Source organism: Orycteropus afer, unplaced genomic scaffold (assembly GCF_000298275.1).
Source record: "Orycteropus afer afer isolate SDZICR_OR568_19922 unplaced genomic scaffold, OryAfe1.0 scaffold00305, whole genome shotgun sequence".
Taxonomy (NCBI): Eukaryota; Metazoa; Chordata; class Mammalia; order Tubulidentata; family Orycteropodidae; genus Orycteropus; species Orycteropus afer.
This window is the reverse complement of record NW_006921892.1, coordinates 3930370-3952844: the sequence shown is the minus strand read 5'-3', so window position 1 is coordinate 3952844 and position 22475 is coordinate 3930370. Positions and strand designations below refer to the sequence as shown.

Sequence of the window (22475 nt, the reverse complement as noted above, 5' to 3'; positions counted from 1 at the left end):
GAGAACTTCCCTGAAATGATGAAAGATGAGAATGTATCCATCCAGGAAGTCCAACAGACACCAAACAGGATAGACCCCAAAAGAAAATCACCAAGACACATCATCATCAAAATGACCAAAACCAAAGACAAAGATAGAATCCTAAAGTATTTACTGTCATCATATTTTATCGAAACAAAATATTCCATCAATTGTATGTGCTACTAAAAAACGAGGGAGACTGCCAATTAAACTTTTATGTGGAGTTTCCTATCACATATAATATTTATTTGACATTTATTGAATGATCTCTTTATACTTTATTGGACATAATCTTATATATAAATGAAAATGAAAAGATGCAAAATAAATTGAATAAAATATTCCAGAACATAATATTTAAAGTCTAACTATTCTGGATCACATTTTGACTCAGAGATTTGTTGACTTTTTCTTAAGTTTTATTTACATAAGTGAAAGAAAATTATTTTCACATCTAATAGCTGGTTTGTTGATCTAATACTAATTCAACCAAATTCCACTTGGGTGTGTGTGTGTGTATGTGTATCATCGAGATGTATACACTTGGCTTGTTGTTGTTGTTGTTATGTGCCGTGGAGTCGGACCGGACTCATAGCGACCCCTCCTTGGGTTTCCGAGGCAGTATCACTATGGAAGTAGATTGCCACACTTGGCTTAAATTTGAAAAAAGAACCAGAGAAGGAGGAGTTCAGTTTTCTTAGATATTTTTATCCATATGGTTACTGGATTTTTCCCCCAGATGATTTAGGGCCTTGCAAAGTCTGAGGATAAAACAGGAGTAATTGTGGAGTTTACAAGTACTGACAAATCTGACTTGTTTCCCAAACCACTTAACACAGCATTTATATATTTAAGTATAGGATGGAAGAGTTATAGCACAGAGCTCTTGCATCTTGATAGATAGTGGTATCATCAAATTCAGAGCCTGAGAATTTACCCAGTTGATAGCGGCCTGGGAATATAAACTGAGAGCATCAGGCAGATTAAGCCACAAAGACTTCTTTCCCAAAGTAGATAATATTCTCACCTTACCTAAGGCAAAAGCAGATCTTTTTTGGTATTCTAGCCTATCCCAGATAGTTCTTTTTCATAGTAATTAGTCCTACTAGAGAATAATACTAGGAGCTCTGATGGCATAGGGTCTAAGGCATTTGACTGCTAACCAGAAGGCTGGCAGTTCAAACCCACCAGTCACTCCTCAGAAGGAAGATTGGGAAATCTACTTCTGTAGTGATACTGCCTCAGAAACCCAAGGAGGGGTCATTATGAGTCAGATTCGACTTGACAGCAGTGAGTTTGTTTGAAAAAAAAATAATAATCCCAAAAAAGATCTGAGGTTCTCTAGAAAGTTTCCATGATTTAAACTTTCACTGGAACTTCTGGGTATAACAACTTTTCATGATTTCATCCCATGTTTAAGGGGGGTGGGGGAACTCTTATTATCTACCCTGCTTGTATCAAATTACTAGAAAATCTAAATCAAAGAATACCCTGGTACCTCCAATCTCATTTTTCATTTTCCCACAAGAAAGGTTTGAATCCACTCTTCAGAAATACAAATAATCTTTGTAAAAGAAGGGAATAGAGGGAAGGAGTGCTGGAGGAATGCAGGGAGTGAGACAGTGACTAGTAAGAAGGTACACACCCTACCTACAGACATCGAGATATATTTTAAAAAGAAAAAATTATGTTCTGGCCCAGTCCATACATACAAGTATGTAATCATATAAATACACACAGGCATTGACAAAGAGGTGTATATAGGCATGAGGGCCACCAGTGGGCAACTCTTGACATAATGGAAAAAAATTGAGATGAGATCCTATTGAATGATTGGCTACAGGATGGTGAGGAAAAAAGAAAGGTCAGAGAGGGCTTCAAGGTTTCTATTCTGAATAATATAAAGTGATATGAGAATAGGGGAAGACCTGGTGGCAGTAAGTGGGACAGACCAGGATTCCTACTTCAGATGTTTTCATTTTGAGGTAACAGGTCACTAGTAGAAATTTCCAAAAAGCCATTTGGAGATGTAGGAACAAAGGAGTAAGGCCAACTTAAAATTTTCTTCTGTAAAGTTACTTTTGTTGTTGTGGTTGTTAAGGAAATAACATTTCTTGTGCGTGTTGAGTTCAGCAGCCTGATTCAGGTTGTCCCTTTATTGTATACCATTCTCTGCAGAGCACCAATTCCCAGCATCATAACCAGGTCCTAGTCTTCTTTTGCCTAATTACATAGTGAAAAGGAACTCCAGGCTTTACAGAAAATGTATTAAGAGAGTAAATACTACCTTTCATTATTAAGCTCCTTCCAGACTTTGAGTTGAAAGTATTATGGGAAAATAATGTAAGAAATGGACTAAATTATATACAAGTAAAATGATAAAAGAAGCCAATAATACAAGTAATGCCTATTAAAGTTGGGGATTTTTTCCAAAACTTTCCATATATATGAAAATGAGAAAAACAGGCAAACACAGATCAAAATTAATATCTATACATTGTCTAGTGTGTTAACATTAACTTTGATTGTTTAGAAAGTTGACTTTAAGATCCTGGAGTTTAATCACAAGAACTGTATAATCCACTGTAACCAGTGTCACAAAACAAAATGTGTATGAACTGCTGAATGTAAAATGAATCTGCTTGGTAAAATTTCACCCAACTGCATAATCCAACTGTACAATCCTTCCTTTAAGAACTAGGTTCTATACAGGTAAATAGATGGGTAAACAGGTTGAATGATTAGATATATCTAGGCCAAAGGGAATATACTCATAAACATATATAAGGTTGGCAGACAATATTTCTACATAAGTATTTGTATGTGCTGTAAGAATGTCAATACACATAGAACTAACAGGGGGCAAAGTTATGATAACTTCTTAGGTACAGTCAACCACCCTAATAAAGCAAGTTGTTGGCCCTGTGGGCATGGGACCATGGTCACAGGGGACATCAAGCTCAATTGGCAAAACATACAACACAAAAACATTGTTCTACATCCTACTTTGGTGAGATTTAACTGAGATCTTAAAAGCTTGCAAGTGGCCATCTAGAACAATTGGTTTCTCCTCCAGAGCAAAGAAAAATGAAGAAAACCAAAGAAGCATGGAAACAATTATTCCAAGGACCTAGTGGACCATGCAAACTTCAGTGATATGATCATGAGACCAAAACTAGATGCCTGGCTACCACTGTCAAACACTTAGAAAGGGATCAGTGCCAGAGATCCTGCATAGAATGAGAGAACAATGTGGAACAAAACTCAAAATCATGAAAACGACCAGGTTTACTGGTCTGATAGAGCCTGGTGAGACCCCTGAGACTATGGACCCTAGTTACCCTTCAGGCCTGGAATTGAATTCACTCCTGTGGCTTCCTGCCAAACAGCAGACAGGTATATAGGGTGAACATTTACTTCAGGTAGATACATGCCTTAGAATGATCAATCATGAGAGAACAGAAGTGCAGAATTTGCACAGGGAGCTAACTCAGGGGCAGGAATGCATAGGAAAGAAGGACACAGAGAAGAGGTAACTACAGGGAGGAGGTGGGAAGAGAGCTGTTACATTGTAGGGATTGCAGTAAATGTCATGAAACAAAATATGTATGAACTAGTGTATGGAAAATGAATTTGTTCTGTAAACTTTCACCCAAATCACACACTCACACACACACATACACACACACACAAAAAAAAAACCTAGGTTCTACAGATGGCTTTGATAAAGATAAGACAAGGTAGTTTCACACACACATACACACATATACACTACATATATATGTGTGTCCATATATGTGTGTTTGTATGTTGACATATAAAAATACATACATAAAATTGTATATATATAAAATCATTGTCAGTTAACATTGAATGAATTCTAGGCTGAAGACCAATTTAGAAATCATCAATGTATATATTGCTATTAAGACCCCACCCTACTACAAAGGAGAAGAGTAACCACAAAGGAGATGTGAAACAACCAATTATCTGAAGAAACACTAAAAGAATGTAGTTTCCTAGGAGCCATGTAAAGAAAATCTATAAAAGAAAGGCTAAGTAATGCCTTCATATCCATTCATTCAATAAATATTAAGTACCTATCATGTGACAGGGAGGCAGGAATGCCTAAGCCAGAAGGACACAGGGAAAGGGCAACCACAGGGAGGAAGTGAGAGGAGAGCTGTTACACTGAAGGGAACATAACCAGTGTCACAAAACAAAATGTGTATGAACTGCTGAATGTAAAATGAATCTGCTTTGTAAAATTTCACCCAAATTACAATAAATAGTTTAAAAAAGAAAAAAAAAGGGCGAGAGCAACAGATCTAGTAGATGAAATAAGATAAAGAGTAAGAATTAAACATTAGATTAAACAATTTGGAAGTTAATAGGGATTCTGGCAAGAAAAGTTTCCATGGACAGATAAAACCAGATCCTTACTGAAATAGATTTAAGAGAGACTAGGAATTGCTCAAACTGGAGGATAACGACAATTGCTTGATTTTTAACCTCATATTTTTTCCAAAAAATGAAAACCTCAAAAAGAAACATAAATAAAAACGTGTATGATTCATGCCTTCAGCATTACCAGCCAGTATTATTAAGATGCAGAGAACTCCACAATCCTTAAGTAAACAGAGGAAAAATGAAATACCAAATTCCAACAGAGCTCTAGCCACTTCAAACCTGTGAATGCAGAGTGGGGCAGGAAAGGGTAAGAACTCCATGGGGGAGAAAAAGAAGTAGAAGGAGCAGAAGACAATGAAACAAAGTCATATCTGCTCAGAGAAAATTCAACATTTAGTGCCAAAATATTGAACACAAATCTCAAACTTGGTAGTTCATAACATTGGCAAAGGGAGGGGGCTTGAAAGTGAGTAGAATCAGAAGTGGCAGTCTCAAATAAGCATTGCTTCTAGAGGAGTCAGATAAATTTTTAAAGAGTGGTGAGTGAAATTTGGAGATGTAGTAGTGATGAAAAGAAAGAAATAAGAAAAATTAACTATCTTCCAGAAATAAAAATGAAACACTTAGTTCTAGACAGCTATTACGTTGTGGGAATTTGCAGTCAATGTCATGAGACAAAATGTGTATGAACTGCTGTATGGAAAATGAATGTGCTCTGTAAACTTTAACCCAAATCACAATAACAATTTTTAAAATAATAATAATAACTGCTTAGTTCTTGAATCCTGCCTGTAAAAGGACTACAAAAAAAATTGAACAATTTTCATACAAAACTATAAGAAAAAAAACAAACTATGAATCAAAATAGTTCATATATTGAAAATTCTCTCCCAAACTACCAACATTGATTTAAAAGAAAATAGTAGCAGAAAACTCCAAACTCATTCAAAGGAATATGAAAAACACCTTTGTAAAGAAATTTTACAACTAAGAAGAGAAATAGTAAGGGAGGGTGGATTTTTTAAAAAAAAAAAAAGGAAGAAATTTTTTAAAGAATTAGTTAAACCCAAGAAAGAAAGAGAAAAAAAAAATCAATATTGTATCAGAAATGAAGATTCACAAGTTGCTCAGATGGGAATAGAACCTAATAAAAATTTAACAAGAAGTATGGCAGGGACAGAAAAACAATTAAGAAAATGAGAATAAGGTATTGGAAAGTGAAATTAGACCACTTATTGAACAAAGATGGTTCAATTATATGTAGTACTAGGGAGCTCTGGTAGCATAGTGGCTAAGACACTTTGCCTGCTAACCAGACGGCTGGCGGTTCATACCCACCAGCCACTCCTCGGAAGGAAGGTTGGGCAATCCTACTTCCGTAGTGATACTGCCTCGGAAACCCAAGGAGGGGTCGCTATGAGTCGGGGCCGACTCGACGGCACATAACAACAACAACAACAACAAAGTACTCACTGCAATCAAGTCGGATCTGACTCACAGCGACCCCCTCCTTGGGTTTCCGAGGTAGTGCCTAAGGCTAACCAGAAGGCTGGCAGTTCAAACCCACCAGCCACTCCCAGAAGGAAGGTTGGGCAATCTACTTCGGTAGTGATACTGCCTCTGAAAGCCAAGGAGGGGTCGCTATGAGTCGGATCTGACTCGACATCAGTGAGTGAGTGAGTCTTTTAATAAAAAAGGAATTCTGGTGACATAGTACCTGTTCTGGTTACCTAGTGCCTCTCTGACAAAAATATACCACAAATGGGATGGCCTTAACAAACAGAAGTTTATTCTTACTATTTGGAGGCTTTAAGTCCAAGTTCAAAGTGCCAGACTCTAGAGGCTGGGTGAAAGCCCCTCAAGCTTGGGGTCCAGCTCTGCCTTCTGCTCCCAGCCCACTGGAGCTAGAGGCATTTCTTCACTCAAACAGCTGCTGGCTGCTGAGGCTGAGAAGCCCCAAGGTTGACAAGTAAAAAGGCACAGTCCTGATGTTACCAAACCACATGGCAGGCCATTAACTTAAGTCCATTGTAAGTCCCAAGGTTGGCAGAGCATAGCAGACTGCTGAGCAATGACACGGCTACATGCAGGGTCCAAGCATGCCATAGGCTAGAGACCATTCCCAAGGCTTCTGCTTAAATACAGGAAATAGACCACATAACCAAAGGCAGCTACTCAGCTGCTCCCAGTAGATTCCACCATGGAGTTGATTACCAATCTCATCATGAGGAATACTACATCCAGTTGCCCAGCCAAGTTGACATACAAACATAACCATCACAATGCCTAAGGCATTTGATTGCTAACCAGAAAATTGGCAGTTTAAACCCACGAGCCACTCTGTGTAAGGAAGATGGAACAATCTACTTCCATAAAGACTTGCTGCCTTGGAAACCCAAGGAGGGGTCACTATGAGTCGGGTCTGACTTGATGGCACATTTAACAACCACAATTGCTATGGAAGTAGATTGCCCAATCTTCCTTCTGAGGAGTGGCTGGCAGGTACCAACTGACAATTCTTTCATACTAATTTGAAAAGGAAGAAAGGGCAATGAAATGTGAGAAATAAAAATTTTAAAAAATATTAAACTACTTAAATTCTTGATGTATTTTAAATGAAATATATTTAGTTTTTATTGTCACTCAAAAACTGAGATGTTTTCTATTATTTGTTAAGTAGCCTAAGGCATTTGACTGCTAACCAGAAGGCTGGAGGTTCAAACCCATCAGCCACTCCTTAGAAGGAAGGTTGAGCAATCTACTTCCATAGTGATACCACCTCGGAAACCAAAAGAGGGGTAGCTATGAGTCAGAACTGACAGGAAAGCAGTACGTTTGGTACTTGGAAAAGGAGAACATAAATTTAAAATATCAATAATTTTCCTGGGGGAGGTTATTTGGTTATCAAAATCACAATGTTTTGACCTAATTTTAAGAAAAAGTGAATATTTTTTAATAATACAGAATATATTCATTAGACTTAGTTCAAATGATGCTATGTATATGAACATGATATAATGAAATAAAGTTTTCTGAAATCTGAGTGGTAAAATAACTGTCATTTAAAATTATCCATATTTCATTGTAGTATAAAAGTAACAAAAAAGGAAAAAATTTAAGTAAGAACCAAAATTTACATTTGTTTTAGGTCACTTCAGGGAAATTTAATAAGAAAACTTCTTCCTGATGGCTTCAAGAAATACCATGATCTTCAGAAGCTGTAAGAAAAAATTAAATTCCTATTAGTAAAATAATTCACTACCAGGTTTTTTTTGGCATATCTGTTCTTCTCACTTTTGCAGACACTGTTTAAATCTAATCCCACTTCAGAGAATTATTTAGCTGTTAGCTGGAGACTACAGGTAACATTTTTCCTGAGTTGTTCTGGAAGCTGTTCTAGAAAGATCTCAGATGTGTTATCTCTCTAAAGAAACTAGAGTATGTGCACCATGAATCCTCTTACTACATTTGCCAAAAATGGAGCCCGGTGAGAGCTTCTTACTTTCTGACTTTATTCTAGCAGTGAAAGCTTCATTGCCCACTTTAGTAGAGGTGACGATCTTTTGCCAGATCTGCCATCAAGATGAAATAGTGAAGAATTTTCTTCCCTGTGCTTGCAAATTCAGACTCCACTTATGATAGTAAGTGGTTGTGGTTTGAAACCTCGGAGCATGTTATTTTGGGGCTTGACTCCATTTTCATATCTGCCTTGTAGGCTGAGTCTTATTTTGGCCTTGAGAAACTTCCTTTTGGTTTAGGGTTGTTTATTCACTTTTAAATTCCACAATAACCCAGGTGATGTTTACCTGTTTTTTAGGTCAACTTCGTAACTAAATCATGTACATGATCTTTTGGGTTTAGATATTCTGTGCCTAAATCTCATTTTGCTTTTCATACTTGTATTGGTTTTAGTTTGGGTTTTATGCTAGAGAAATCTGGTACATAAATGATATCTTCACATTTTTGTTTTAAATAACAAAATCAGAAGACAAATTAATCCATTTAATTCAATGAAATGTCCTGAAAACCTAATCAGCAGAGTAGGTTAAATATATTTCATATTTGAAAAGAAAAATTCAAATGATAATGACTTTCAGAACTTGATTCTAAACATTTCTCATTCAACAGAGAAGAGTTTTTCAAAATCAGGCATGATACAAAACTTCAAGAGGTTACTTCCTTACTCAATTTTCTAATTTCTGGAAGATGAAGAATTTTTCTGATCTGTAGCACCACCTCATGTCCACATGTGTAAAAGGAATTATGAGTATGAATCTGAATATCAAAATACAGTCTTAAATAACAAAGTAGTTTAGCATTTTGCATAATAAACATTGAACAACATTCCTGAGCAGCCAAACAATAAAATGGTCAAAATAACCTAATTACAAAATTTTCCAAATACTGTTATGAAAGGTACAACTTAAACAAATAAATAAATAAACAAATAAATTAATACATGTTAAAGTCTTTCTGTGTATTAGTAAGAAAGATGCATTGCCTACTCCATGATTGGGTCCCTAGCATACTCTGTGAGATTGTTAGATCCATAGTAAACAATATTTAGAATCCTAGTTTCATTATATTGCATATTGGAGAAATAAATACTCTCTTACAGTCAAAATTTCTAATTACCTGAGAGTTCATTTGTTTTGATTTCTTACTTGTTACTCCTAATATATGTAACAGATTGCATATAAACCTGTTGTTGTTGTTGTTACATGCCGGCGAGTCAGACTCGACTCATAGTGACTAGTCGGACTCGACTCATAGCGACCCCTCCTTGGGTTTCCAAGGCAGTGTCACTATGGAAGTAGATTGCCCAACTTTCCTTCCGAGGAGTGGCTGGTGGGTTTGAACCGCCAGTCTTCTAGTTAGTAGTCAAGTGTCTTACGTACCTTGCTACCAGAGCTCCTCGCATGTAAACTTAGGACACTGTAAAAGAGGTCAATGACCTTCACTCAGAACAAGAAGTCAGGCTGGAAGCCTTTATATATCATTCCCCAAAACCTGGATCAAGTACATTAGAAGTGCAAAGTTTTCAGTGGTTACAATTGATGCAGTTACCTGTGCTCCTGTCCATTTCCTTTGACCTCCAGTTAACTCAAGGGCAAACTTCCATGTTACTTTAGGTAACTATGTAACCCTGCATCCTGTATTGACATTATAGTCTAATTTATATTTTTCTAGCCCTGATACTTTTTAATTATATTATTTTTTTCCTTTTTCATATATACTCCTTATATGCTGCTTCAAATTCTTTTTTGGAACAAGGCTGGGCGTGTACAATAAATAAAATAAAAGTTATTTTTGTTGGCAGGTTTTTAATTAACATGGGATATGGTTTGGGGCATTTGGAATGTCACACACTTGTAATTTTAGTAGTATTGTGTTGAGTACTTATAAGTTTGAGAAAGTATAACAAAGAGATGTTAAAAAATGTGGCTACTAGGACTACCTGATTAGTGAGTGCTACACTATGCATTAAAGTTTTATTCCTAGAAAGTTTAAATATTAATTTTTAGCTATTATATGTTTGCCTTTATAATGAGAATTTCTAAGCAACTAGCCAATTATATATGAATTTTATATCAAACAAAATGATGTGAATATCCAGTCTCAGTAATTTATGTCATTATGTTTGCTTTTTTAATAATCATTTTTACAGGTATCTGCAAAACAATAAAATTAGATATATATCCATATATGCTTTCAGAGGGCTGCACAATCTTACTAAACTGTAAGTACTTGTGCCAATTAATTTACCCATTCCACAGTGGTCTGTCAGCTTGACCCTTTACAACCCACCAGTCCGGCTGCATGGCGGCTAAGAGCTTGAGATTTTGAGTCAGATAGGCATGGACATCTGAGTCCTGACTTCATCATGTACAGAATCAACTCATTAGACTAGTCCAAATGATACTATGAATATGAATGTGATATAATAAAGTATAATGACTTTGGGCGATTTATTTTCCTTTCTAACCATTGTTCCCACTACTATAAAACAAAAATTATAATAGTACCTACCTCAAAGGCTGCTGTAAGGACCAAATGGAGGTGGAGGGGGAATTTATATAAATACTGCACCTAGCCCACAGTAAGAACTCAGTATATATTAGCCATGGTAACAGAAATGATTATTGAATAAAGTTAAAATGTCAAAAAGCCTCATGGGAATATTTATATAGGAAAATACTCGGATTCCCCAGTTAATATTTTCCATTATTCCTGCTTTTATCAATATGTAATATATAAAGTACTGAAGAATAAAGAGCAAAGCTTTTAAAAATAGATTTTCTTAAAGTTTCATTGAATTCTATAAGAAGATGAACCCAGTCTCCTAGAAATAACTGAATAGAAGTAGAACCCAAAATTATGTAAATAAACGACTCCCTGTATTTCCATTTCTGTCCCCTTGCTTTTAATACCATTTTCTATTCTAACCCAAAAACCTCAATTCAATCAAATTGTGGTATCAGAGTTTGGGACTGAGTTAAGGCGGTCCCCTAATAAATGACTAGCAAAATGGACAAAGGCCGTAAGACTTAGAGCCTTAACAGTAACCACTCTACCCATATCCTCCTCCTGTCTATCCCATCCCTAGCCATTTATGTCTTAGCAAAGTGCCCAAAGACAATATTGAACTTATTCTCGTCTGGATCCTAACTATTTTTCTCTCTAACCTCCCATTAATCTATTCAAAACTTAATAAACATCATCTGCTTACTTTAATGTTCAAGACACATAGAGGAAACTCTTGAAAGGTAGGACATAGCTGGGGAGTAAATTTAAAGGGTCCTCCATCTCTTATTTCATAGCAATGGAATGTTGCTTGGGTTATCGTATACTTCCAGTTTTTCACGAGTAATCATTAGATACTTGTCATTATTCATCCAAATGTATTCATTAGCTCTTACGTGTAGAAGTTCTTCAGCTAGATACCACAGAAATAGAAGAGAAATCAGACACAAAGCCTTCAAACAGCTTACACCTTAGTATTCCTAATGGAGCACTATCTTAACCCTGGGGGAAAGCTTATGCCTCTTGCTCTCTGTTTACCATCTAAGGTGGGCAAACAGTACCAATGTACATTCAGCAATTACAGAACAAAGAAAGAGGTTCTTTAATTAAGTCTTAAAGCTGTGTTGTTCAGACAATTGCTATTACAATTCACCAAAAGGAGTCCAGAACATTGAAGGGTGGCTCTGAAAAAAAGGAGTTTAAAAAAAAAAAAAACAAACATCTGCCATGGAGTTGATTATGATTCATTATGACACCTGTGTGTCCGAGTAGGATTATGCTTCATAGGGTTTTCAATAGCTGACCTTTTCAGAAGTAGATCATCAGGCCCTTCTTCTGAGGTGCCTCTGTATAGACAAATCTCCAACCTTTTAGTTAGCAGCCATGCAAGTGAATTATTGCCACCACCCAAGGACTCCCAAACAATGAATAAGCCTGGGCTAAACAGATGAGCATAGGCTGCAGGAGTGGATCCAATGCCTTTTACCTGCTTGGGGAGGAGCTGTCTCTTGGCTTTTAAGGGAACCTTCTGAGATACTAAAGGCAAAGTGTTGAAGCTATTCCATACACCTTCCTGAGCCCAGCTGGCACTCCATGTTTGCAAGGGAGGCAAGGAAATGGGTCTAACAGTGGCATCATCCCTTGCTATCCTTAGGCTCAGTGCTGCAAAGTCCCCACCCCCAGCAAAGCTAGGTGTTTTCTCCTCTACGATGACAGAGCAACCATGCTTCAAGGTTCTCTTTTCTCCTATGTCGTAACCTGTTCTTAGGAGTCTCCCCTCTAGATAATAAGACCATAACATATCTAGTACAGTGCCTTACAGCAGGCACTCAGAAAAATTTGATAAATGAACAGAAAAATTTGATAAGGGAATGGCTACATGAGCAATTAATTAGGTTCAGTAATAACCTAATAATAATAATATGGAACAATAGTAATATGGAAAACTTTGAAGCTAGACATGCTAAGGGAAATGATAAACTTTCAGAGTCAATAGCAGAGTGTTATGATGCGATTCATATATAGGAAAATTTAAGGTGGATTTTTCTTTTTAAGTTTCTTTATTGCAAAACATTAAGAAGGTACAATTATATTCTATTCACTTCTCCATTTTCAGGTATCTCAGTCAAAACAGAATAACCTTCTTGAAGCCAGGTGTTTTTGAAGATCTTCACAGATTAGAATGGCTGTATGTTGTTTTATGTGGCATTTTATCATATTAATTATGTAATCTAAAAGTATACAAATGAATCAATTTCTTTTCTTCTGGCTGGCAGAATAATTGAAGACAATCAGCTCAGTCGAATTTCCCCACTAACATTTTATGGACTAAAGTCTCTTATTCTCTTGTAAGTACTAAACTAAAGCAAATATTTCCATTGAAGGAAAGGACATGAATAAAAACTACTGCATCAAGTTTAATAGTATTAAATTTAAAATTATTAAAACCCTTAAAAGGCTTTCTCAGCTGAAAACAATTTCTTCACCATATTCTATAAGGTTGGTCTAGAGTTTTGAAAATCTGAACAATTTTATAAGGCCTTCTGTCTTCTACAATGTCAGTCTATCAAAACTGACATTGTAGAAGTCATGGTGTCATATTTTATGGAAGTAAACCATTAGTGTTCTATATAAATCTTGGTAAAGAGAACTAAAATTCATTTTAAATTTTTTCCACTACACACTGTTGAAGGGCATAGGCTTTATTTCAGTTCCTAACATTGCTGCTCCTTCTCAGATTGTAACTAACACTTGTCAAAACTGTATTACTAATAACCACATAAATATAACAGCACTTACAGAGAAAAATTAGGAGTAGATAGAAGATAGCTAACGCAATTGTTTTCATGGTTTCGTAATCATAATAATACCACATTTAACTTAAGATGAGAAAAGGACCAGAAAAAAATATGACTTCTTTTGTGTCATCTCTTTTTCAGAGTGCTGATGAATAATTCCCTCACTCGTTTGCCTAATAAGCCCTTTTGTCAGCATATGCCAAGACTCCATTGGCTGTAAGTTGTATCTCTTTTTAAAGTCAATTAGTTTTTCTATTTTACCTAATTCATTTTGGATATTAGGTTTTCAATAATGATAACTTGTTAACTTCATATTACATTTCCTCACATTATTTTAGCATGATTTTATACTCAACATCCATCCCCATTACTTAAACTAACTCCTCTAAACTCTCACCCAAATAAAATAACTCAAAGAAAATCTTTGGAGTCAGGAAGAAAAAAGACAGAAGGTATACTATCTATGGAACATCCCACCTTTCCCCTTTTCATCTATTCAACTATTAACTTGCTACAGAAATTGACTTTTATTTCATTCCTAAATTCTAAATAATGACAATCTGATATTTAGTATTTATTTTTATAATTTCATCACAATAGAATGTGTTGCATAGAATTTTTTACATAGTAGTTTTGCTGGTCGGATTGAGTATCATCTACTCTATCAGAGTTCAGGTATCTAGTAAATTTGCCTATTTAGATTACAGATGACAATGAAAAATTTTTTAAAAAATAATAATTCTTAAAAACTTCAATAAACTGCATATACATTATTTTATTCATATGAAAACTCCTACAGTCTCCTTTTTTGGAAATTCTCAAAAGGTCAACTGTTTGATTTCTAAGCTTATAGATTAAGTGAAACTAACAACCTGACTGGAGTCCCTGGGTGGCACAAACAGTTAAAGCTCTCAGCTAGTAACTAAAAGTTTGGTGGTCCGAATTTACTGATAGGTGCCTCAGAAGACAGGCCTGGCAATCTGCTTCTGAAGAGTCACAGCTGTGAACACCCTGTAGTGCACATTTCTATTCTGCAAAACATGGGTTCACCATGAGTTGGAGCTGACTTGATTTCACTGCAGCTGGAACCAGAAACATAAATCTGATAATAAAGTATAATATGCAAATGTTATGAAAAGTAGATGTAGTAATTTAAAATATACTTATTTGGAACTAATTGCAAGAAGACATTAAACAACACAAAGAATGACATTTTAATGCTACTGTGTGCAATTTCCTATAAAATATATGAGTCTATATATACCAAATAGCATTCATACAACAACCAAAAACACATAGGAAAATAGACATCCATAAACAGTAAGAAATAATAATCCACTTCTTTCAGTGTATGAAATTTCAGGGGCTACTAAACGATACAGTCAATAAGACAGCTTTAATTGATGTATATCAAACTATACTGTCCCTCTCTACCTCTTCTCAATAACAAAACTGATTTACTTAGGGCAACAATGTGCCTAGCCACAAGTCTACATTTCCAGCCTTCCTTACCTCTAGATATGATCATGTGACTGAATTCTAATCATAGAAATGTAACTAAAAGTAGGGACATCTGGGAAGTCTCCTTGATGAGTAAGAGGCAGACCCTTTCCTTCTTCCTCATCCAGAAAAAAAAAAACAGATACAATGATTCAGCTTTAAATAATGAAAACAAGGACATATGCACAGTGAAGATGAAAGATCTGGGCTTTCTAATAAATTTGTGAAATTATTATGCCAGCCCTGGACAGCCAAACTCTCCCCTGCCGCCCCGCCTTTTTTTTTTCTGGAGGAAAAAAACTCTTTTGTATTTATGTCCTTATACCCACTGCTATCAAGACAATTCTACTCATAGTGAGCCACATTGCATTTCCAAAGCTGTAAATCTTTATGTAAGTAAATTGCCTCATCTTCTTCCCATGGAGCAGCTGGTGCATTTGAACCAACCTTCTGGTTAGCAGCCAAGTGGCTTACCTACTACACCATCATTCAAAACTCACTGTCATTGAGTCAGATCTGACTCATAGTGACCACTCTTTGGGTTTCCAAGGCAGTATCACTACAGAAGCTCCTTTATTCCATTATATTATGCCTACATACACCCGAAAAGATGTCACTTTGAAGATTAAGGTGACTGACCCAAACCATGGTATTTTCAATAGCCTCATATGCATGTGAAAGCTGGACAAAGAATAAGGAAGAACAAAGAAGAATTGATGCATTTGAATTATGGTGTTGGTAAAGAATATTGAACATACCATGGACTTCCAAAAGAACAAACAGGTCTGTCTTAGAAGAAGTACAGCTAGATTGCTCCTAGAAGCAAGTATGGCAAGACTTCGTCTCTTATACTTTGGTCATGTTTTCAGAGGGAACCAGTCCCTAAAGAAGGATATCGTGCTTGGTAAACTACAGGTCAGCCAAAAAGGCAACCTCAACAGATGGATTGACACAGTGTTGTAACAAAGGGCTCAAGCACGGCCACGATTGTGAGGATGGCACGGGACTGGGCAGTGTTTCGTTCTGTTGTACATGGGGTAATTATGTGTCAGAACCAACTTAATGGCACCTAACAACATATGTACCTATACATAGCACAAACAGATATAAACTTAAATGTAAAGAATGTCCAAAGAACATTCACCCAAATTGAACACTTATTTTAGGGTAAACACATACACAAACCAAATTCAAGAAAGAGATGGAAGGATTAGCCCAAAGCAGGAGAAGGGCCATCTCTTCCTGAGACTAGAAGAAGATGAGGTGCATGTACAAGTTTATGAATGTAGAGACAGCAAGGCAAGAGCTCCCCTCTTTACCAACCTCAATTTTTTCTGTGAAATAGTAGCCAGAAATGTTTAAGAGACTGGGAAGAAAGTGGAGATTAAGGAAATTTGCCTGTTTAGAATGCCACTGTAGGATAAGAGAAGAAATTGAGAGAAACAGGCAAGATTATAAGTATTTGGGATTTTTGTTGTTTTACTTCAGGTCAAAGAACCACATTTCATTTCAGCTAGTTCTAACATATTTAAAGGGAAAAATAAATGGTTAGGTTCAGAGGCTCATTAAATGAGAAAAGTGGTCTAGACATACAGTTCCAAAAAAAAAAAAAAAAAAAAAAGCTCTCTGTCCACTTCATTAGGACTTGGAGCTAAGGAGTTAGAAGCAGGTTTTTATTTTATATACCTCAGCTAACATGAGTGCTGCAAACCCGATCCTTGCGTATCAAAGGACTAAAAACCTCTAATTCTAGGAAGAATGTCAATGCAAATTTACAATGTGGTTAACCTAAACAACATAATTTGTGCCAAGATGTGTGCCTACTACTGATTTTTAAAATTAAATAATACTGCCTTAAATATTTTTGTTAGCTTAACAGAAAAGAAAGAAAGAAAGAAAAATAGTTACATGAGAAGCTAAACAAGAACATCAATTCATCGAAAGGGTATTTGCGAGGCTTAAGAGAACATCACCACCTGGTGGTAGAGTCATGGTGACAATCAACAACAAAATAAATGAAAATGACCAGTCTCTGCCATGGACATCATACATTCTAAGGGATGCCAAGAGATTCGGTCAAAGCTAATATCCAAAAAAAAAAAGAAAAGAAAGAAAGAAGTAAGGTTTTCTTAAAAAATAGAATAACAGAAAATTTTCTTTAAAAGGGTAGTGCAGATTCAGGATTTAAGATTATAATATAATATCCTATACAGTACTGAAATCTTATCTATAAAATTCTTGAGATATGGCATATTCTTCTGGTATCAAGAAGCTTATTCTGTGGACATCAGAGATTGTTAGAAATTTTAAGCTTAAATTTCAAATGTGTTGTGTCTTCCAACCAGTAAATCTGACTTTACCATCTAATGCAGCCATCTACTGAAAGGATACCATCTAATGAAATACCACCTAATGAAAGGATACAAGGTTGTATCCTTTCACCATACTTATTCAATTTGTATGTAGAGCAAATAATACAAGAAGCTGGACTATATGAAGAAGAAAATGACACAATCTTGCTTGCTGAAAGTGAAGATGACTTGAAGCACTTACTGATGACCATCAAAGAGTACAGTATTCAGTATGGATTACACCTCAACATAAAGAAAACAAAAATCTTCACAGCTGGACCAAAAACAACATCACAATAAGTGGAGAAACCATTGAAATAGTCAAAGATTTCGTTTTACTAGATCTACAATCAACACCCATAGGCACAGCAGTCAAAGAATTAGATGGCATATTGCAGCAGGCAGATCTGCTGCAAAAGACCTCTTTAAAGTGTTGAAAAGCAGAGATGTCACTTTGAAGACTAAGGTACACCTGGCCAAGCCATGGTATTTTCAATAGCCACATATGCATGTGAAAACTGGACAATGAATAAGGAAAACCAAAGAACAACTGATGCATTTGAATAGTAGTGTTGGCTAAGACAATTGAAAATACCATTGACTGCCAGAAGAGTGAACGAATCTGCCTTGAAAGAGGTACAGCCGGAGTACTCCTTAAAAATGAGAAGGGTGAGATTTTGTCTCTCTTACTTTGGTCACATTATCAGGAGATATTAGTCCCTGAAGAAGGATATCATGCTTAGTAAAGGAGAGGGTCAGTGAAAAAGGGGAAAACCCTCAACAAGATAGATTGACACAGTAGCTGCAATGATGGGCTCAAGCATAGATCTACCAAAGATTGGACTTAATGATGTTATAGTAAGCCAAACAAGGGTTTTCTCAGTGACAAAAGGTTGAGACTTTTCCCTGGAAAATATGAGGAGGTAGGGGCTAAATACTGTTTATGAAGTAGTATTATCTGTAGCAAAGTAACGTCACACTGCTTAGGGAACTGTAACTCTGACCAAATGTGCAATATGGTTCATATTAAGACAGCTGATAAATATCTGTTAATGAAGTAGCTATATACTATCATAAAGATTTTCAATCTGACTTCTTACTCTCTTCACCTTTCTCAGGATAACATACATGCCCATATGAACATGTGACACACATAAGTCTCAATACATTTTTACTTGTTATTGTTGTTTGCTGTCGAGTCGGCCCCGACTCATAGCGACCCCTCCTTGGGTTTCCGAGGCAGTTATCACTACGGAAGTAGGATTGCCCAGCCTTCGTTCCGAGGAGTGGCTGGTGGGTTTGAACCGCCAGCCTCCTGGTTAGCAGTCAAGTGCCTTAGGCACTATGCTACCAGAGCTCTTTATATTTTTACTAGTAACACAGAAAAAGAAACATTAAATATGTATACTAATTCAGCTAATATATAAATGGCTACAAATATGAAATAAACTGTATATTTAAAAAAGGTATTTTATTAGAAAGGCAAATCATTCTTAACCAATTTATTTCTGCTTGTAGTTAAAAGCAGCTTTGTTTTGTTTTGTTCTTATGTTCCAGGGACTTTGAAGGCAACCATATCCATAAGTTAAGAAATTTGACTTTTGTTTCCTGCAGTAATTTAACTGTTTTGTAAGTAATATCTTTTCCTTTTTAAGTAATGTTATATCCTTTACAAGCAAAATGAGTTATCTATGTGGACAGAAGGTAGCATAAGCATGCATATAATTCCAGCGAATGTTCACTCTCAACTTGAAATTTTTAGAAAGTGAAGTACATGGTCCAAATTATTCAAAAGTAAACCGAATATAATCACAGATTCACAACATACATGAATTATCACAATGGCTGGCACTCTATTATCTGAGACTCATTTTAATGGAAAAAAATTCTCACTGAATGTCAAGAATCTGTCTTTGGATCTGTTTCAGAAGCACTAAAATAAAGTGTGTTGAAGAGTGTTTTGCAAATTATTGCTGAAAAGATTGTTTTTCTTTATAATTATGCAAAAATTAATTATAATAAAAATGAAAGATAATGCTGAAGAATTCCTGGACCTCTGTAAACATGCTTATGAACACCAGGATTAATTTTAGAATATTATTGAATGTAATTTCCCCTTAAACCTCTTTGGCATATTTTAATGCACTTTGCCTCTTCTGTGAAAGTGAAGAAAGCTGGGAGTTCCTTTAATATGAAAATACAACTATCTCATTCCCATTTATTTTCCTAGAATAATGTTTTTTAAACTGTAGGTTGCAACTTACAAATGAATGATGAAAGCAAGCTCTATTTAGTATGTCCTGACCAGCATTTTCTTTAATGAAATAGAATAGAATTGAAATGAGTACTAAATATCAGAGTGCAGTGCAAATAAGAAAGATATTGTTTCTTGAATCTTGGGTAGTATGGGTGTGTATATTTTACGTCCCAATGTAAAATAATTTTTTTACTGTGGGTTGTCTATGAAAATGTTTGGAAACCATCATCCTAAAGTGCATAGGACCCCTTGCATAAGCAATGAAATAGCTACCACTGCTGTGGCAATGTATTTTCTCCAATATGTCCCACATTACAATGGGTTCAAAGCTACCAACAAGTTCAGCAATCTTCACATGCAGGGTGCTTTATATTAATTACACAAAATAGCTCATGCAATGATTAAACTACATGATGAGAAAAATTCATATCACTGAACTATACATGTGAAGATTGTTGAAATGTTTTGTTATTTATGTATTTATATGCTATATATAGGAGCTCTGGTGGCGTAATGCCTAAAGCGTTTGACTGCTAACCAGAAGACTGGCGGTTCAAACCCACCAGCCACTCCTTGGAAGAAAAGTTGAGCAATCTACTTCCGTAGTGATAAAGTTTCAGAAACCTAAGGAGAGGTCACTATGAGTCAGATCCGACTTGACGGCAGTGGGTATACTATATATACATATTATATGCTATATACTAATATATTTATATACTTCAATTAAAAAAAAAAATTGCTCATGCTAATTGCCGAAAGGAAACCAAATTGCATCTTAAGGACACAGATCAAAAAAAATCTGAAAAAAATTAGAATTTATCTTGTGCTCTACTTGTATTTGTTTTCAAGGAAACCTCTGTATGAAGAAATCATTTGTGTTTTATGTGTACATATTTAAATATCTTTTAATAGCATATAAATTTCAAGAGCAACATATAGGAAACTATTAACAGTAGTTTGCTCTTGCAAGTAAGACTGAAAACTTTGGAATAACAATTGGTGTATTTTGCTTTACGCCATTCTGTGTGATGTGAATTGTTGTTCGGTTTTGTTTTGTTTATTTTTGTTTTGTTTTTTTACCATGAGTTTGTATTATTTTGTAATAAAAATAATGTTAAGTACATTTTTCACCTTAAAAAAAAGAAAAGAAAGAAATCATTTGTGGGTTTCCTCTTGGCAGGTGCGTGCGCTTTTCTGGTGCAGGGACACTGACAGGAGGTGGTAATGTTTTGGAGTGCTGAGAGGAATTAAGTACTTAAGGATGGGACAAGGTCAACTTCCAGGCATGTTGCAAAATATTTAAAGAATTGGAAATCCATTAAAACTTTTCTATGAGTTAGTCATTTATACTAGTATAGAAATGAACTGTCAAGAGTTACAATATGAGTCAACTTCCCAAACTAAACATTTTCTGAATTGGTCCATCTTAGATTAGAGTTCCTTAGGCAGGTCCACTGTAATTACATCAACTAGCAAATGTATATGAGTGCTATAGCATGTATGGTATTTTTTTAGAAGGACATGAAAAGATGACTCTAAAACACCTCCCAATCAGCTGCATGATATTCAGTCTATATTTGCAAGAATTGTAGTTTTCACTATTTCTATTGCAAAGCTTTTCACTATGTACTTAGCAATTCGAATTATATTTTATTTCTATCATCATCATTAAAAGATTTGGGTAATTTAAGATTAAAATTAAATTGGATCATTTCTCATACTATTTCAAAATATCTTGATGTGAAAATTACATTATATATAATTATTTTTGTTTTTGCAGATTAATCACTTTTCTAATAACTCATGTATCAATTATCTCAAGAAGTTACAATGTGCTTTTCTTTACACTTTCAGGATAATGAGTAAAAATAAAATTAATCACATAAATGAAAATAGTTTTGCATCTCTTCAGAAACTAGATGAATTGTAAGTGTGATTAAACATATATCATTAAGATTTTTCACTCTACTGCTTTATTTCATATTTGTTAGACATTATATACTTTCATATGTTTAAGCACTACTAATTATCTCCATTTTTCCAAGCATTACTTATGTAGCCCATGGCTGATGGGGTCACCCTGAGTAAGAATTGACTTTATGACAACTGGTAGTGATAGGAATTCAGATATGTTACAGAAATATACACAAAAGAAAAATATAAAATAAATATTTGATGGAAGAAGGGTAAAGGAAACACAGATGTAGGAAAAGAATAGAGCCAGGGTAAAATTAATATAGAAAACCCTTTCTACTCTGGTCTGTCTCTAAAGAAGAACAGCAAACTTGACTACAAGCTTCCTAAAAGCTTATGATTCAGAGATGGTAAGACAAAAATGTTTCACTTTGCTGATTCTGAAACCAAAGGATAATTTTTACCCTGAATCCTTAAATTAGAAACTGTCATGGGTAATATCCCTCCCTAAATATTGGAAGATATCATTCAAACAGCTATTTCTATAATGTCCCTTTTTCAAGGTCAGAGACATTATCCCAAAGATCATTAAAACAATTCTAGGATAAACCAGAACCATTTGGCCCAAGTATAGAGTAGATAATGATTAGGATAAAATATAATGAGAACAATGGATGAACAACATGTCTTTCAGGCAATTTTTATATTTTTAGTATTATTCTTCTCAATTGGGTTTTTGCTAGTTTGACTAACAACTAGTTTGATTTTGTGTTCTCTAGAAAGACTCTAGAATACAAACAGAGTTATATGCTTTGATAGCGTAGTGCCTAAGGCACTGCTAACCAGAAGGCTAGCGGTTCAAACCCACCAGCCACTCTTCAGAAGGACGAGGGGGCAATCTACTTCCGTAGTGATACTGCCTTGGAAACCCAAGGAGGGGTCGCTATGAGTCGGGTCTGACTCAACAGCACATAACAACAACAACATGCTTTGACAATTAGCAGTGTAAAGCATTGATTTATTTTTAAAAAATTTTATAACAATTAAAGAACATAACTGCAGTGCTTCCTTGAATACCTCACCTGGACACAGAGGCTGGTGGAGGGAATACATATGCACAAACAGGAACACTTCTCAGAAAATACTCTGCTCCAACACATCAGATAACAAACCATTAAAGCCTCCATTTTTTTTTTTTTT

The 22475-nt window shown here is 35.4% G+C and overlaps 1 protein-coding gene across 1 annotated transcript in view; it reads left to right on the top strand.

The window, feature by feature from the left end:
* Positions 1-22475, top strand: part of RXFP1 (relaxin family peptide receptor 1) — a 137124-nt gene that overhangs the window by 86618 nt on the left and 28031 nt on the right. The window contains exons 5-11 of the mRNA XM_042782405.1: positions 7580-7651; positions 10100-10171; positions 12572-12643; positions 12732-12803; positions 13395-13469; positions 18662-18733; positions 21216-21287. Of these exons, the coding sequence (XP_042638339.1) occupies positions 7580-7651; positions 10100-10171; positions 12572-12643; positions 12732-12803; positions 13395-13469; positions 18662-18733; positions 21216-21287 (507 nt within the window). The remainder of the gene's footprint in view (positions 1-7579; positions 7652-10099; positions 10172-12571; positions 12644-12731; positions 12804-13394; positions 13470-18661; positions 18734-21215; positions 21288-22475) is intronic.